General features: G+C 45.2%; 1 protein-coding gene across 4 annotated transcripts in view; it reads right to left on the bottom strand.

Annotated features, from left to right (window-relative positions):
* The window catches only part of PIK3CB (phosphatidylinositol-4,5-bisphosphate 3-kinase catalytic subunit beta), a 2,502,085-nt gene that overhangs the window by 2,006,666 nt on the left and 481,043 nt on the right, over window positions 1–14,376 (bottom strand). For all 4 annotated transcript variants that reach the window (XM_069617988.1, XM_069617990.1, XM_069617991.1 and 1 more), the window contains one exon: window positions 1,532–1,718. In XM_069617988.1, coding sequence (XP_069474089.1) covers window positions 1,532–1,684 — 153 coding nt within the window. In that variant the 5' untranslated portion in view covers window positions 1,685–1,718. The remainder of the gene's footprint in view (window positions 1–1,531; window positions 1,719–14,376) is intronic.

Here is a 14,376-nt window from a genome sequence, read left to right on the forward strand (position 1 = left end):
TGGACACTAAGACTGAGAAGCTGGATATGAATAGACTGATCTTGGAACAGACTAGTACAAATCATTACAAAAATTTACAATTTGTGAAATTCAAAAACTGTTCAAAATTATTTTGATTAAACAAAATTTTACAAAATGTAAACCAGCAAACATCTGAAGGGCTGAATAAACAAACCAGGACACACATTTCTCATGATCATCATTGTCACCGTTTCCATTAAACAAAAATATACCATAGTATCCTAGAAGTCCCATAGGCAAAGGGACAAACCATACAGAATCTACTTTATTACAACTCACCCTGCAGATCTGGGGCTGTGGCTATTTTAGCCCCATCTAACAAAGGGTAGTGTAAAACAAGTGAAAACCACTGAACACACAACGGGACGACAACCACCAGGAACAATGGGGCATAGGAAAGTTTCATAGGGCAAGGAGGTGGGGGGAAGGGGAAGAGTGGAGATGTTAAATATGAACCAGACCGGGACATTGCAAGTCTGAGATCACTGAAAGTCTACCAGATAGCCTTCTATTTCCCGACACCACCTCGATTCTGATTGGCAATTTATTTTCGAGAGAGAAAAGGCCCTTCAACCACTCATCCAAGAATGGTGTTCTATCTGCCTTTCAAATAATATTTATTTTGCAAGAATCCAGTCCCTGAAATTCCACTACTTAGTTCCAACAGTGAAAGAGCGGTTGCGTGAAAACCCACCCAGCAGGATTACAGAACGGGTTCTTGGGAGTTCACACCCAATACTTAGCTCCATGGGGACCCATACTTCTCCACAGAACACAGCAATCATATCACATTCACTAAGCATATGCACCAGGGACCCACAAACTTCACCACATCCCCAACAGGTGTCATTATCCACCAGACCACAATTGAGCATCCCTGAAGACCACTAGAACCTAAACCGGTCCTTTTATCAACCTAAGGTTGAAGTCATCTTTCATCTCAGCTCCCACATGCCTTGCTCCACATGTACTCGCGTAATTAATTGCCTCAAGTATAAGTCCTCAGCAATAGCAAAAGCAGTGTTCAACGGGGAAGATGATGGGGAGGCCGAAAATGTGCGCATCTTTACATACCCAAGGAGCAGCTACACCTCATGGAACACAATCTGTAGGACCTCATTCAATTTGGAGAATTTGTGCCACAAGCTTCCCATATCTGTCCCTTTCGCATTCCCTAATCTCGTACATAAATTTAAAGAAATCAAAAGGACAATAGACCACCATATGCCCATATGTCCATGATTCAACAAACAGCTGACCGAGTTCAGGTCTTGCAGTACAGTGGCATGTTATCCATTTGAAACCCATTTCTATTGAGTTGTGTTTTTGCGAGTTAACGGATTTGATCTCCTGGAGGAGGCTCAAGTCATTGGGACACCAGTCACCTTTGGTACCTCTCGTTAAAGAGAAAGAGACCAGTTTATTCCTTATTTCTATAACTAAAAAAAAATTATATAATAAAGAAGAGAAAGATGTTTTGCATAATTGACAATACTAGTTCCCAACTCACTTGCTTAATGTAGGATATTGTGGATTCACGCGGGACCTCCAGCTGGATGTACATTCCACTGGGCAGCATGCAGTCGACCTTGATGGGGCCATCAGCTGCTATGTGTGAATCCACTGCCCAGATGTCAAGGGCATCGGCCACAGCAGGAGGCATGTTGAAACATTAATGTTGCGATAAACATATGGCCCTAAAAAGAAAGTACACATAATTTGTATCCTTTTATCCATATTATAGAATAGCTTCTGTATACTTTCAAAACAATAAAAACTGATGCACATATACAATCATAAAGGTCACTTTTCTTTGCAGAATCTTGTCCATCTTTTATGGACAGACCTTTATAAAAATGTGATTACACTCAAACAAATTCAAGGTAAACCTAGACAAATGCATTTTTCAAAAAGGTAATTTGCTCCTCTTCTCCCTCCTCCATCCAAGATTCTGAGCATACACTTTTAGCATACTAGTTGAGATATGGTAAATGTCATGTTATATAACGTTATGCCAGCTACCAGAGCATAACTCCTGTCTGATAGCAGACCAAACATGGAGCTATGATGAAATTCCCTGCCTGGCCTCATTCTGGGCTTCATCCTTAGCCACGGCGGGAGCCTGGAAGAGACTGGTGTCCTCTGTCATACCACCCTGTAAACCAAGACTTAAAGGAATCCTGCAATGTAGAGTGGTCAGGAAGAGATGTTTAAGCTTGTTAATTGTATATCGTTGTTTATAAATCTCCTAAAGAGCCCTCAAACATCCAAAAGCCATTTTGTTATGCACTTCCCAAACACAACTAAGTTTTCACATTGCCAGCTTGTCTGGTCATGTTTTCCCACACGTCCACTTGAAATACAACACACTAGCCCTTTCTGCCAGGGAACTCAGTCCCACATCCAGAGACCCATAATGCCTCCAGAACCCCAGCCGAATTAAGCCATCAACAATAAAGGTAACATTTCGATATGAGGCCCAAACTTTCTACCTTGTGTGACGTACCCCTGGATGTCATCACTTCGCCCAACAGTCCCACAGTGGTACACAGACGAAGGATCTCAACAGGACAGACTCCCCCTCTGGGATTAGGCACGACAATTTAGGGTGCACAACTGGCCGCACTAACTAACACACACACACACACACACACACACACACACACACACACACACACACACACACACACACTCCCCTCCCCCCCCAGGAACCCTCTGTCTGCCCCCAACCTCTTCTTGGACTCCAGGTTCATATACGTCTGTCAGGTAGAAAAGTTGGGTACTGGGATGAAGAAGTAGTGCAGGGCATTAAGAACAACTCATGGCAGAATTGGTCTAGTCTTCAGCAGAGGAATGATCCAAAACGGATTATAAAAAGTGGCAATGACTTACTTATAGGTCAAGCCCTCCACCGAGCAACGGTGTTGGGGAAACTCAGATTTGGGAGCCCGAGACACTGACCGAGGCGAAGGATCATCTCTATCGGGCCAAGCAGTAGGAGACCCTTGCGGCTGGCGAAGAGGTGGACCCCACGGTCCATACACAGTGCACAAACTGCAGGCAGCAGATAACTGCAAAGCTGCTGCAGTTACCAGGACACCATCGGAAGCCGGAGAAGATCCGAAGCAGGAGAGTGCAGACGCCGGGAGAGACCAAAGCCTCGCAAGAAGATCCCAGAAGGTATGGGAGAGAGCGAGCCGGCAGGTGGGGCCATGAAGGGTGTTGGCTACCGCAGGACGTTGTGTGGTTCAGGAGGGCCAAACATAAATCCCCTGACGCGAACAGATGTGAGGCATGGGTCTGGGACCCCTACCCCGAGAAAGACACTAGTCATCTTCCTTGTGGCAGTACATGGCAGGAACATGAACCAGGTGGGCTAAACCAAAGAAGAGCTAGAAGTGAAACCAGGGTCGGTGACATAAACCCAAAAAAGGAACACGAGTCATAGTTCTCGTGGAAGTATTTGGCAGAGATTTGAACCAAGTGGGCCAGTGCAAAAAATGACTGACACCCAAAGGGGATGTTACAAGTGTGAAAGTTGTTGAAAAGGAAGACCAAGGGAAGGGAGCCATTCCCCTTGGCTATAGTGAACTGTGAGCAATACATCAGGAGAAGGGAGCCATCCTCCTAATAATTTTGAAAACCAGCACAAGGGTGAAAAGCCTGGGAAAGGGAGTCATTCCGCCTAGGTACAGTTGTGTCAAGTGAATGTGAAACTAATATACCAGGAGAAGGAAATCATTCCCTGGGTATTGCTACATCTGTAAAAAAAAAAAAAAAAGGGTTGAGAAACCTGGGAAGAAGAGAGTCATTCCCCTAGGATAAAGAAAGGCCAGTGTCAAAAGAAGAGTCATTCTCTTGACAATTGAGAAAGCAGACCACGGAACCTTCAGGCAGGGGAAGGGAGTAATTACCCCTGGAATTAAGAAACTGAGAACTTTCTGATCAAGAGTGTTATAGGATTGGTTGTCCTTTATTTGTCAAGTTCTGGGACCAGGGTGAAAGAACAAATATATCGAAGTTTAGTGCCTCAAAGGTAATACACCAATCATTTGCTAAAAGGATCCACAGATCTTTTATTACTGTACAGTTTACAAAGCAAAACAGATAGCTATCTGGCTCCCAACACCTCCCATTGTGTACCAGCCGACAAAGAGGTGAGAGAGTGCTGAACATCTAAACACTAGCGTATTTATACATTTCCTACAATATTGTCTAGCCTCTCGACATGTTAATAATTTGTGGTCTAGAGTTTGTGCCTAGTTCACATACATATTTTACAATATCATGCGAGGGATTGAGGGATTATATAGGTTTGTATTTCCATGAAGACACAATAGTGATGTATGTTCTCGGATCCCGCGGGAAGCCTCGTTTCAAGTCTCTTCACAATGTAGTTCAGCTAAAGCATACGCTTGAGGTTTGTTCTTCATTGTCCCAATGTTTATACAAGGATGAGGCTTGTGAACGCAGACACCACTTGAATGAGAGTTCATATGAAGCACAAGGTCTCTTTGGTTCAGTTTAAACAGTCGGTTCTTGGACAACCTAAACATTAATAGAACTCAAAGGTCAGAAGGCTTGGCTGCAAGTCGAAAACATAGTCCACCATTTTAGAATGTATAACACATGAGTGGAAATCAAAATGGCGGATTAATCTTAAAATGGCGGCGAAGATGACCCAAAAATCAGAACTTTGCAACACAGTTTTTCGTGTAGCGTGAATAGGCTTAGGCCAATATAAATACTAAGGAGGCACTATATAATTACTGTTTAACAAGGGGAAAAGGGAGTCATTCCCCCTGATAAAGAATGTGCAAGGCAAAATCACAACAAGTAACCGAGAAGGGAGTCATTTCCTGGACCAAGAACATTGGATTTTTGACACAGGGTGGTGGGCTCTTTAGGTTATAAGGACATCCTGACACCCCATTAGTATTTAAGTGGAGGCAGGAAAACCCCTATTAGCGAAAACCCTTCTTAGGGAAAGTTAGGTTTTCACTTTATTTTCTTGCCTATCACAGCAATCACTATGCCACCTGTGTGTCAGTCTCCTCCTTCTGCACCTTACACTTGCCATCCACACGGTCAACAAGCAATCAGAAATATTCAGAAGTAGCACATGCAGCACTTCACAAAAGATCGGAATAAATAACACTTGTACAGCATCACCCAGTCCATCACAAGGGCCTCAATGCTTAAGTAATCTCATATATGCAAGCTGGCAACCGGACCACACAACCCTGCTGTACCTCAAGATCACACTGCTGCCCCCTTAACAGGACATAAGCAAGGAAACTAAATCTCCCAGATACAGAAAGGAACTCCGTAGATAACTCCCAAAAGACTCGGCTCAGCTAGATTCAGCTTCGCACACCACTGTAGCAATTACCATGAAGTTTATTGGATCGAGAGATTACTGCGCAGCATATATGCTCAGAGCAGATGGAAGTTATTTTTACCCTATTTTGTCACAAATATACCCGAGGGGTGGGTTTAGGTTAATATTAAGTGTAGGGGAGTTAGGGGGCGGGGGGGGGGGGGACTGTCCCTCCCCAGGCATATATGTGCAGCAAAATCACCCATTTAAAAAAAAGGATGAAATCTACTTTGCGCAAATAATCTTAACCAAATCACCTACAGCCGAAGTTTATTGAAGGTCTCAAGAACTTCCAGGCAGCCCAGTCTTGGGCAATGGTCCTAAAGGTGCTCATTTCAGATCACAAAAATGTAGGAATGTCTGTATACCCACCCAGCTGTGGAGCGAGCAGGCAGGCATCAACTCTTTCTCCTAGAGGTACCAAGAATTTGCCAAAGCCCTCTCCCCCTCTTGCCAGAGCTAGAACAAGGCCCATTTCAATGTATGGTGAGGTTAGAAGCGGTCCCACATTGCCTCTTGCTGCTTGTACCAGCAATCCGTCCCTTGTGTAAGTGCTCATACATTTGCAAATCAGTACACAGACGTCACACATTCACTCCACTTACGGGAGAGCAACTGGACCTCACTGACAGAACAATCACCTAGTTTTATCTCCTTCGAACTCCAGATGCAAAATCTCTCAGCAGATCACAGATTGAGGGCACCCAGTCACAATGAGGCCTAACCTCTGCCTAAATACCCTCTTTAAGGTAGCATCCAGCACAACATAAATCACTAAATAAATAAATCCATGTGTGGGGGTGTGGTCTGGGATGCTAGGTGATAAGATGGCTGCCTGAATGCCTCCTGCCTGAATGGGGATGAAAATGCCCGAAACAAGCTCCAATCGTCCACATAAACTCTCCTGAATGATAGCGCTGACCTGGGAATGCTGGCAGAGTCTCCCGTCCTAATCTTAGCCTCTAAGGTTGCGGTCTTTGAATCTCACCCGGCCGGGCCTGGATTTGGCCTTCCCCTGTACCCGGGTGCCTTCAGTGTTCATTCGACTCCTCGTTGGTGGGTGATCTGCCTTGGTGGGAGGAGGCACTTCAGTCCCTGCGCCCTCCTGAGTCCAAACCTGCCTTGCTGCTCCTCCGCTGTGGTTTGACTGGATTCCGATCTGTGCGGCCCCTCCCCCTCCGTTGTTGAGATCGGGGCCGCGGCTCAGGTCCTGGTGGCCACTATAATGGGCGCTGATCCGGTGGGAGCGCCCTCTCTTCCCCTCCACTCTGGGAAATGATTGAGCAGGGCTGCAACTCCGGTGTTGATTGCCACGTTGTTTCCTGTTGGCCCTCTGGAAGTGGGAGTGTACTCGCACACCCCCCTTTCACTTCTGGGAGTACTGTTCTGCTGGGGGTCGTGGCCCTTATGCTTGGGTTCCCTGCTGGTGGCATAGGGTCATCAGCTCCTCCTATGCTTTGGTGGTGAGTACCACTCATCTTCATGCAACCCTTCATAACATGGATCATTGTCCTCCTCTAGCAACTTCAGCCCACTGAGGGCTCACTCATGGATTGAGCCCCCCGCTTGTCTTTTGGAATTCCTGAGGTCAGGGGCCCTGCTGCCTCCCACAAGTCACACAACTCTGCTCTATGGAACCCTGATGAACCAGTCTGCATTGAGGGGGGCCCGAATTTACTATTTTCCCATACTGGCTCCGTTATTCCTGCGGGCCTGTAAATTCATCCCCCGGCCTTTAGCTGGGAGCCCGTCTTGAGTCACTGTCCGCACCAGGGTGCCTGTTTCATGCTTTTAGGATGTCCTTGCCGACGACCTGTGCCTCAGCATCTGGAACTCAGACATGCAGCTACCTTGGCCCCTGGAGACCCAGGCCCCACTACAGTTGTGCAGTCCATCTCCTGGCTGCTGGTGGATCCAGACCCAGTCATCTTACTCTCTTTCCTTGGAGGGGGCCCCTAGCCACCTGGTTATAAACTGGCAAGCAGCGCTACGATCTGATGCATCCGATTTCCCTACGGATCTGAGCTCATGGCTAAATCAGGGAAAACCCCAAAATCAGCACACATCGCAACCCTCTTCCAAATTCAAGACCGTGGTAAGAGGGAGGTCACTATGGTGGTCCAGGGTCGATGCAAGGGCGCCTCGGAATCTACTTCACAGATGGCCCTGAAGGAGGATCTGCTACAATTCAGAACTACATACAAGGCAGCTTAACGCAATGGCTGGGAAGATTGCTACTATTGATAAACGCCTAGATGAAGAGGAATGTTGAGTCGAGGAAGTTCAGACCACTTTGTGAGAGCAGCGTTACAAAACGAGCGAATGAGCCCAGAGCATAGAATCTCTAAAAGACAGAGGGACTTTTCTTGGGGATAAGTACAAAGAATCAGAGCACCGCTACCGTCACAACAAGATTTTCGGATTAAGGGGGTTCCAGCCGACATCCCAGACTGTGACCTTGAAGCATACATCACAGACCCTTTCCGCCATGTCTTGGCTCTTCAGCAGCCAAACCTATTGAGTTGGATCGATCCGCCTGACAGGCCCGGAGCGGCAGGACTACGCCCCAGATGTTCTTATGCGGCTCTATTTCTATAACTTGAAAGAAAGGATCCTAGCCAGATTCTGACAACTCAATGAGATCTGTTTGAGGCTCCACCCTGACTATCAGGATGTGGCGCAAGTGACTATTCAAATATAAATCGCTTTGCCCACTTACAGAATGGCTTTGTGAAAAGGAGATTCAATACAGATAGGGGTACCCAACGGCTCTCCACTTTTCTTACCAGAAGAGGTCTTGGTCGATCTCGCCAATGAAAGACACTGAACAGCTTCTAACACCTGACCTAGATGGGTCATCCGCGCCTGCAGCCCCTCTGCCGGACCCACCAGCCCAATTTGGTGCCAGGGTGGGCCCTTGGACTAAATTCAGAAGGGTCCCAGAGGAAGTAGAAAGGGTCGAACCCACCGGGGTGATCCCTACTTGGATCCTGATTATCCTGATTAAGGTCTAATCTCTTGAATTTCCTTGATTGTTCTTGGCATTGTGTGGTTTCTTGTTCGGGAGGCTCTTCTGGTTTACCAGGTCACAGAACACTTGGCTTCTTTCTGGTTGGAGGCTTCTCTGGTTTGAATTTTAGTCATGGCGGGCGTCTTCCGACGGAAGGTTGCCCTATAGTTAGACTGGTTTGTTTATTTATTTCTACCACGCCGAAAACCTGCAAGCATCAGGGCGCCACATATACATGCAGGAGCATTGGAGACACACAAATACACAGAACATAAATCTACAGTATTTCAGGCAGGCTTGAGGTTAGATTTAAGAAAGTAATCTGAACAGGTGGGTCTCGAGTTTCTTTCCAAAGATGCTGGGAGTGCCCATCCCGGTACATAAGTGACTAATTTCTTCTTGAGGTATCCTGGAGCTTTCCCATGAACACATGTATGGGCTAGTGTCAGAGCTTTGAACTGAATTCCATCTTCGATAGTCAGCCAGTGTAGAGCTCTCCTATCACCACTGATATGTTCTGTTTTCCTTTGCAAAATGTCAAATACAAAATAGGACTGAGAATAATCAATGTGCCCTTTATTGGCTCGTAGCTGCTGGGCATTGCCATAGTCCATCCTGGACATTATGGTTGCTCTTGCTACTGTAGCACAATTTTCCTTGCTTAAATAGGTGAGTATTTTGTGCAGTTGTCTCAAGTAGCATGAGCAATTGTTAGTCAATTGCATAACTTGGGACTCCGCACTCAGTGATGCATCCATGTGCATTTCAAGAGTTTTTCACTCTGTTCACAACTTTTATGGGGGAATCATTAATGTTCAAACACTCGTACTGATGTACTGAGTTGGTCCCAAAGATCATTAACTCAGTCTTTTTGGCATCGAGACATACCCAGTTGTTGGTCATCCATGTTTCAATTAATTTGTGTAGTCTTATCATTAGCACTGTCTTTAGAGTAGTCACCGCTTGGTTCTATGATAAGCTAGGTATCATCAGCATAATTGGTGAAAAATATGCTGATATTCTCCAGAATCATGCAGAGAAACCCGATATACAGTTTAAAAAGAAGCAGTGATAAACTGGCTCCTTGCGGTACACCACGGCTGATTTTTTCTGCAAAGGAGAAAGTATCCCCCCCCCCCAGTGCACCTGGACTCCCTGTCTGAAAGAAAGAGGATAATCAGTTAATTGCCTCTTTGGAACAATGTACTCCTCTCTCTAAGGCAAGTTTAAACTGGCTGTGGTCCAGTATATCAAAGGCCGTGCTGAGGTCTAATAAGATTAGGAGTCCTTCTCTCTTCTCCACTATGTGTGAATGGAGATCTAGCATAACCGTCTCGGTACTGGGTGCCGCCCGGAAACCAGACTAATGACTATTTAAAATATCATTGTTTTCAACAAATGCCTGAAGTTGGTTTGTGGCAATATTGTCTAATACCTTTAGTAAAAGTTACAATTAGTGATGGGTCTTAAATTACCTGGATCACTTTGGACCAGTTCAGGTTTTTTAGCTAATGGGGTGATTGTGACCTTTTTGATTTCACTCGGAACATGGTCTTCCCGGAAAGAGACGTTCACCATTTTGGTGAGGAAAGGAGCGAAGATGTCGGCATTCTCCAGTATCAATTTAGGCGGAATTATGTTTTCCGCTCATGTGGTGGGTTTTATTGATTTGAGTGTCTTGAGCATTTCTTCTATCTTGATTTCTTGGAAGTTAAAGGTCCCTTGCTGTATTGTGGACTATACCTAGTTTACTGGTTCCACCTGACTTTTTTGAGCATCTTTTAGTACATCCCTAGCTTTCTTTATTTTATCTGCGAATGCTGTTTGTACCTTGCCGCAGTCTTTACTGGACAGAATGAATGTGGTGTTCAGTGTTTTGGGCTTTTCTATTGTCTTGAGGATTTCAAAAAAGTTGGCTACATGAATTGTCTGCAGCTTGTATTTGTTCATTATAATAGTTTCTCTTGGAGTCAGAGATACATTTTCAATAGTTCTTTTCACTCTCTTTCCAGCTAGCGTTGTTTTCTTGTGTTGGATTTTTTTGCCATTTCTCCTCTTTCCTCCTTTTTTCTCTTTTGAGCTCTACCAGTTCGGTGTTAAGCCATTTCTGGTGGTTTTTATTTGGTCGTAGAAATCTTTTTTTCACGGGGGATTTTAAGTCAATAAGTTGCTTTGCCTGTGAGTTAAAGTCAGCAATCAATTTGTCAAGTGTCCTCTACCTTAAATCATTTTTAAGTATATTATTTAAACATTGTTCCAGGTGTTGTGTTTAATTAGTTTGTAGTTCCTCCTACTCACTCTTTTTGTTCATTACTGATGTTGTTCTTAAGGGGCATGTTGAGTGCTAGCGAGAAAGTGAATAGGAAATGGTATGACCATATGCAGGGTTCTGTGACAAAATCACTGGTCTCCAAATTATTGGTGATGATCCAGTCTAGTTGGTTTCCATTTTTCATGGTTGGGTCTGGGTTCTTAACTTGGAAGTCTATGTTATTGAAGGTTTTTTCTAGCTGGATTGCGTCTTTGTCTTTAGGCTTTGCATACCATCTATTGACATCCCCTAGAAATAGATTGGCAGTGTTTTTACCTTTCAGTGCATTGATTAAGTTGTTGGGTGAGGTCTTGCTTGCTGACCTGAATTTATTATTGTTACATATGGTTATTTGGAAGTTCTCTTCATTACTGGGGTTGTGGGGGGCGGTGGGTGGATATGGGGGAGTTTCTGTAGGGATAATAAAAATGGGAACAGATTGTAGACAGCATTTAGGAAAGTTCACTTTAGGGCAAGTAAGATGGCTAATGGCTTTAAGATACCACATTACATTGCTAATGGCTAGCACACCCCGCACTACACAGGATTCCACACTGTCCACTCTCACATGGACTGTCCAGGGCTTGAACTCACCAATTAAATGCAAGTCTATCATGGACAGGCTCATTGGCCTCTCCCCTTCCGTAGTCCTTTTAAAAGAAACTCATCTTTTGAGGGCGGAGGAAGAGGTTTGGGAACTCTTACTTTTCACCAGGGTTCTTTGCTTCTAGTGGCTCCAAGTGGAGGGGCATAGCTATCCTATTTGTGAAATCCACCCCTTTTATTAAGTTGGGAATCCTAAGTGAACCCAACGGCAGATAACAGCAAATATTTGGGAGCCAAGGGATCATACTTGTGGAACATTGTCACATTTGTGTATTTTACGCTCCCAACATTCGCCAGGACCTATGGAGCAAGGTACTCTCCTCTGCTGAAGGGTCCCTAATCATTGAGAGGGGTGGGGGGGGGGACCTTTACGCCGCACCCGACCCACACTTAGATAAAACTGTACCAGCTAACGGAACTGATTTCAGGAACTCCTTGGCCCTCAAAGCTTCTACGTGACCTACGATTGATAGATATTTGGCAGCAGCAGAACCCGGCCCAGAGGGATTATACATACTATTCACATGTGCACTTGGGATACTCGCAGATCGACATGCTCTTAGTGTCTTCTTCCTTTGCCATTTGCATGCTGGAGATTGAGATTCATGTTGTCGCTCTTTCCGATCATGTTCTGTCCTTTTCTCTCAGTCTCAGGTCGTTAGCCCCAATCTCACAGAAACTGGAAATTCTATAACCCACTACTTAAAGATACTGTTATGCGCCGAGAGATTGGGGAATGCATCGATACCTATTTCGATAATCTCACTGGTGATGTTGCCCATAGCAGAGTATGGGATGCTATGAAAGGGGTAGTCAGAGAGGAGGTCATAAGTCTTTCCTCATCTTACTTGAAAAAGAGAGCTTACTTGCGGTGCAATTTGGAACATGCGGTTCGACTGAAAGAAGCGACACATAAGCTCTCATGCTCCCCCAAATCGCGACAACACCAGACTATTGCGAGGGCCAAGCTTAATGCCCACCTGGCTGAACACAGTTCTCAAGCCTTACTTAAGATCATGCAATATTACTATACTAGGGTAAACAAGCCTAGCAAGATCTTGATTTGCAAATTGGCCCAGCATAGGACCCAGAACACAGGGACGCTCCTCCTCACTGAAAAGGATAAAATCGCTTGGGCTCAAATAACATGCTGAAGCGGTCCTGCCCCTCACCCCCTCCGAGTGTGGACATGCTGCGAGATTACCTGGCACGTGTTGCTTTCCCGACCTTCCCTCCTACCAAGGTCACCCAACTTAAGCAGCCAATGTCAGTCAAGGAAGTCATAGTGGCAATTAAATCTCTTAAAATGCTACCCTGGGCCCCGACGGAGTCACCTCTAAATTCTATAAATCTTTCTGCAAGCATCTTGCTCCTCACCTGACCAGATTATCTTATTCTTAGAAACTGGCACCACTACCCTCACTATGCTCTAGACCGTCACAATTCTGATCTTAAAACCACATTAAAATCCCAAACTGCTAGATTCATACCGGCCAATCACACTTATTAACAATGACACTAAAATATAGTCAAAAATTCTTTCCACCCGGCTTACGACGGATCTGCCCACTCTGGTCCTCCTGGAACAGACTGGTTTCATTAGTGAACGCTGCACTCATGATATTAGGAAAGCTCTCAACTTGGACGATATTGCGAGCAAATTAAACATATAGGCTGGACTTTTAGCCCTCGATGCCCAGGTATGGAAGGGAGTTGGCGGCGGATGGTGGAAGCCGCATTCAGCTTCAGCATCCAGAAGCACCATGGACAATGACGAGGGTTTGGATGATCGCTTCCTGGCAGCGGCCGAAACCACCGAGTCAAAGGAATTTCTGCTCCTGGTGAAGGGCGTTTCCCCGAAACGCATCGAGCTGTACAGAAATGGACACTTTGCTGCTCCATTTGAATAAGCATTGTTGTTGTACGTTTTATTTTGTTTGAATACAAATTTTTATTATGAATCTATGCATTAGTTATTTTTTTCTTAAAAACGGTTGGGCCTCTCACTTAATCAAAATCCCTTTGTCTTCCCTCCTTTTTGCACTCTCAATTGAACCTCTAGCAATCCGCATTCAAGCCTGCATTGGTATCTGGGGTATTTCGTTCCAACATCAGGTGCACAAAATTTCCCTTTACGGTGTTGACATCTTGCTTTCCTTGACGGAGGTTGGGCAGTCAGTGCCGGCATTGATTTCGAGCTTGAGAGATGATTCTAAATCATTAGGATTAGCTATTTGTCTGTCACCTGCAGACCTGGCATGACCAGCTGACATCTCCCCGATGAAGTGGAGGCAGGATCACATCTACTACCTTGGTGTCAAAATTCCTAGCATGATCAAATCACTATATTCTGCCAACTTTCCCTCGTTATTCGAAAAAGGCGGAGTCCAATCTTAAACAATGGCACAAGTAAACAATTTAATGGCTGGGGTTATAACAGATACATTTTGGGATAATGTTCATTTTAACACCTACCACTTCTCAGATTTTCCGTTTGGTCCCTTTACACAAAATGCACGCATTGTAAGATAAGGTCCTGGCGGTCATCTGGCAGCACCGCAAGTTGTGAATTGCAAAGAGGGTCCTTTTCCGCAGGGAAGCTTTAGAGGGTTTGGGTGTCCCTGACGTCTATTGTTATTACCCATATTCTTAACTGTCACGCGTCTTCACTTGGGGGCAGGTTAAAGATGTTCCGATCTGGGCACAAATTGAACAAGCAGCTTCCCCGGTCCATCTGAGACTATTGCCATTTGCGGACCCTAAAACGAATCATGAAGGATGCACCCTTCTCTCTTCTACATCTCACACACTCTTATGCTGGAACCTGGCAACTAAGAGATGGGGGGGGAACACTTATAGGGCTTGGTCCGTAATCGCCTGTGTTTGGCAATCCCGACTTTACCCCTGGGAAGCATCCGGCAACATTTTCTGCTTGGGCGGTGGGATGACTGTGTGAACTCTGACAGCTCTTTATAGACAGCCCCCTCCCCCCCACTAACATTTTGTAATCCAGGAAAGGGAACACTTCCATTATCTACAATTGCATCA

This window comes from Ambystoma mexicanum, chromosome 10 (assembly GCF_040938575.1).
Source record: "Ambystoma mexicanum isolate Mex_15411 chromosome 10, UKY_AmexF1_1, whole genome shotgun sequence".
NCBI lineage: Eukaryota > Metazoa > Chordata > Amphibia > Caudata > Ambystomatidae > Ambystoma > Ambystoma mexicanum.